Source organism: Rhinopithecus bieti, unplaced genomic scaffold (genome assembly GCF_001698545.2).
Source record: "Rhinopithecus bieti isolate Rb0 unplaced genomic scaffold, ASM169854v2 scaffold_70230, whole genome shotgun sequence".
Taxonomy (NCBI): domain Eukaryota; kingdom Metazoa; phylum Chordata; class Mammalia; order Primates; family Cercopithecidae; genus Rhinopithecus; species Rhinopithecus bieti.
In genome coordinates, this window is record NW_016826056.1 from 34307 (window position 1) to 37678 (window position 3372).

Genomic DNA, 3372 nt, shown 5'->3' on the forward strand with positions numbered 1-3372 from the left:
AAAAAAAAAAAAAAAAAAAAAGAATCTTCAACGTGTATAAAACGTTTTTAAACCTGGTTTATTTTCATGATATTTTTCTCTAAAAAAGAGATTTAAATAAATAAAATTTTAAAAAAGGAGATTAAATTCATGAGTCAAAACTGTTGTCTTTTTTATGGGGTGTTAACTAAATGGGCTTGAGCCAATGATAATGAACTTTGCATTGAAAATTTGCCTTCTCTTACAGCCTGCTGATCTTAAGAAGAGAATAGAATCTTTAATTGACCGGGACTACATGGAAAGAGATAAAGAAAATCCAAACCAGTACAACTATATTGCATAGAATGTTGCAGCATTTGGTGTCATATGCAGTAGCCAGTGGATAAACTAACCTGTTGATTCAATATTATTTGACTCCTTTTTTACTACCGATGACCAAATGAAGCAGTGTAATTAATGGAAATAGTTGAGTGGACTTTTTCTCAGTGGTTAACATGCCCATTTTAAAGAGTAATACTTACCTTTAAGAAGAATGTTGTTGAACTCTTTGCATGTTATTTAGTATGATGTGCAGGAAACACTTAAGAACGTACTTGGTCTTCATGAATTCCTCTTTGGAACTGGGAAAGAGATCCCTGTGGCTATTAAAAATGGGGGAGGGTTCTTATACACCATTAATTATGAAGCAAAAGGTTTATTTGCTTAAAATGTCATTTAAAGATACTTAAACTGCATGCAAACTTTATTTACTGTACAGAGTTCTGGATGTATTTATCAAATAGAAAAACCACCCTTGACTTGGTTGTTCACCCGTTTTGTGATTTCCCTTGAAAAGAGAAATGAATTATCATAGCTATTGATATTTTACTAGGTAATGTTCTGTTACACTGAAAGGGATGTTTTTTAAAAAAATTATTTGGAAACAAGTTTTCAAGTAGGGGGACAGTTGCTTACATAATATCTTGTATATTCACATCCTAAAAATTTTCATTTATGAGTATGGGATGTGTATATATGGCTTAGCCCCAAGTTAACTGTGCTGATTAACAAGTACTTATAAAAATAGCTAAAATAGAAAATTAATGATCAGTTGTACTAGAGGAACATCATAGAAGAGAAAAATCCAACTCTTTATATTAAAAATGAATACAATAAGAAAATTGCAAAAGAGACCAAAATGAACGTGTTTTGTAAATTGTTACAGGAGCAAAAACTTCTCAACTAGTTTTCAACATACTTTAGACTTTAAATGTTGTTTGGAACGTTTTGTCTTCAACTTGGACCAATTGTAGATTGTTACAGGCTTCCTAGGATTTAGCATTCCTATTTTCTCTACCAAAGTTTTTTTAGAAGCATCCCAACTCTTCTCTTTGTTGATAAATAAGCCTTTCCTGTCATCTTCATTTTAACTTCCTAAAACCCTAGATACAAAGGTCCTCCCTCATTTTTCCCACACAACCCCTGTTTGGGAATTTGAGATTCTGTGTCATGCTGGTTTTCCTTTCAGAATTGCTTGAAATTGAGTTCTCTTAGCCACTGGACACCTAGTTTTCAGGAGAATGTCCCAGGATTGTTTATATATACAAAATGGCAAAAGTACTGTTTTTCGAATTGATAATTCAAGCAAAAGGCTTCTCTTTACCATCAGTGTTTGTTTTTGTTTTGCTTCCTTGTTTCTATTTCCTTGAAGCTTTGAAGGGAGGAGAAGCAGAAAATTTTGTTCTTGTTTTTTAAAAATCAGAACTACTTAATGCTTTTTGCCACAGCATATTTCCTTGCCTGTTGGAGCCGTTAGGAAGATTACCTATGTCCTAATCTTCAACCTGAGGAGATTTTTGACTCTTGTGTCTACTGTTGATTGTTTCCTTGAGTTCTCAAAGACCTGTGGCCAGGTATTTTAAAAAGTTGCCTATTTCTTTCTAGTTGCATCAACTTGCACACTGGCGTCTAACTATATGTGGTATTCGGAACTTGTAATTCTTATTGAGCAGTCATTGCCTGTATTTTCTCAGCTCCTCACTGATGTCTTTATATGAGCTCAGCTGACAAGCAAATGCAGCTATTTTGTTTGCCCTCTCTTCATACCGTACCATCAACAACAGTGTTCTAACTCATTTCTGATGGTCTGTGAGATGTAGACTATTACACAAGATTCAAGTTACTTGTAAGCAACTTTTAGATAGAGTTGGTCCTGTTAGGAGGAGACTCTTGATGTCACATTCGGTATCTTGAAAGCCGGTCCCCTCCCCGAGGCTCTTAATTCTTTGAAAACTTGATGCTGTTTCAGCTGGAAAATTAGCAAGACTGTTAAAAAAACAAGTTGAGGGGAGCTGTTTAAGAAACTGAAAAGTAATTGCAAACTACATTGGATAATTGTGACTTTCAGTTGTTGTTCTGTATCAGTTGAATTTTTGTGCTCTTTTCCCTGTGTACGTGGTGGTTCTATTTTTCTCCAATAAAACTTTTATTTAAAAAAAGTTTCTAGAGAAGATCTTTAAAATTCAAGTATTGAAAGAAAGTTATACAATCACAGGACTTAAAATCTTCCTAACAACTTCTAATGAACTCACATTTGTCGATTTTGTTACTTTTAAACTTTTTAAAATTTTTGTGATGATTTTGTGATAATTCTATACAAGTATGGGGGAGGGCATGGTTAACAGGGTGAGGAAAATTCCCAGGAATCCTCAAGGTGGATACTTATTCTTAAACATGCGATACAAGTATAAACATTGCTTCGTTCAAATCTTCAGTGTCAAATTGTTTCATAAAGTCAATATGAAATGAGTCTGGGTTTGAGTTCAGGGGAGAAGAAAATACTACTCTTAATTATGGCATTTCATTTGCCTTTTCTGTTAATAGTTTTTTGAGTTCTGGACCAAATAACCTCATCGTAAGATGTTCTCAAAGTTTTTGAACCCAGTTCCTGAGTCTGCTTAAATGGTCTTAATATGATGTCTAGCCATACATACTCTTGATATTTTTGCTGTGTATATGAGTGTACAGTTCAGAAAATCAGTTTATTTAGGCATCTGGATCTAAAGATTTGAGAAGTTTGTTTTTTGATCTTGATATTCATAAATCTTTTAAAATGAGCTGGTCTTTGTTTGTTTTCATGACCACTCTGTTTGATGCTGTGAATGGCAGGAGTGTCGTGAGCATGTTCTGTTCTCTTATTTACATAAAATTGCCGAAACAAATTGTTCATTAAAAAGAAAAGACCAGCACTGATGAAAATTTGCATAATTATGCTTTGTAAAGTGATATCTTGCTAATGCTTCATTAAGGAATATTTTTCAGTGTCCTACAAAAAAATCTGCTTTACATTTGAATATGGAAGTTTGTTCACCTACAAACACTTGGTTCAAATCAAACACTTTGCTCAATTATTTT

General features: G+C 33.5%; 1 protein-coding gene across 1 annotated transcript in view; it reads left to right on the forward strand.

The window, feature by feature from the left end:
* Positions 1-2456, forward strand: part of LOC108522824 (cullin-4B-like) — a gene marked incomplete at its 5' end in the record, with an annotated part of 36619 nt that extends 34163 nt beyond the window's left edge. Inside the window, 1 exon segment of the mRNA XM_017863263.1 lies at positions 227-2456. Coding sequence (XP_017718752.1) covers positions 227-322 — 96 coding nt within the window.
* Positions 2457-3372: the final 916 nt, after the last annotated feature.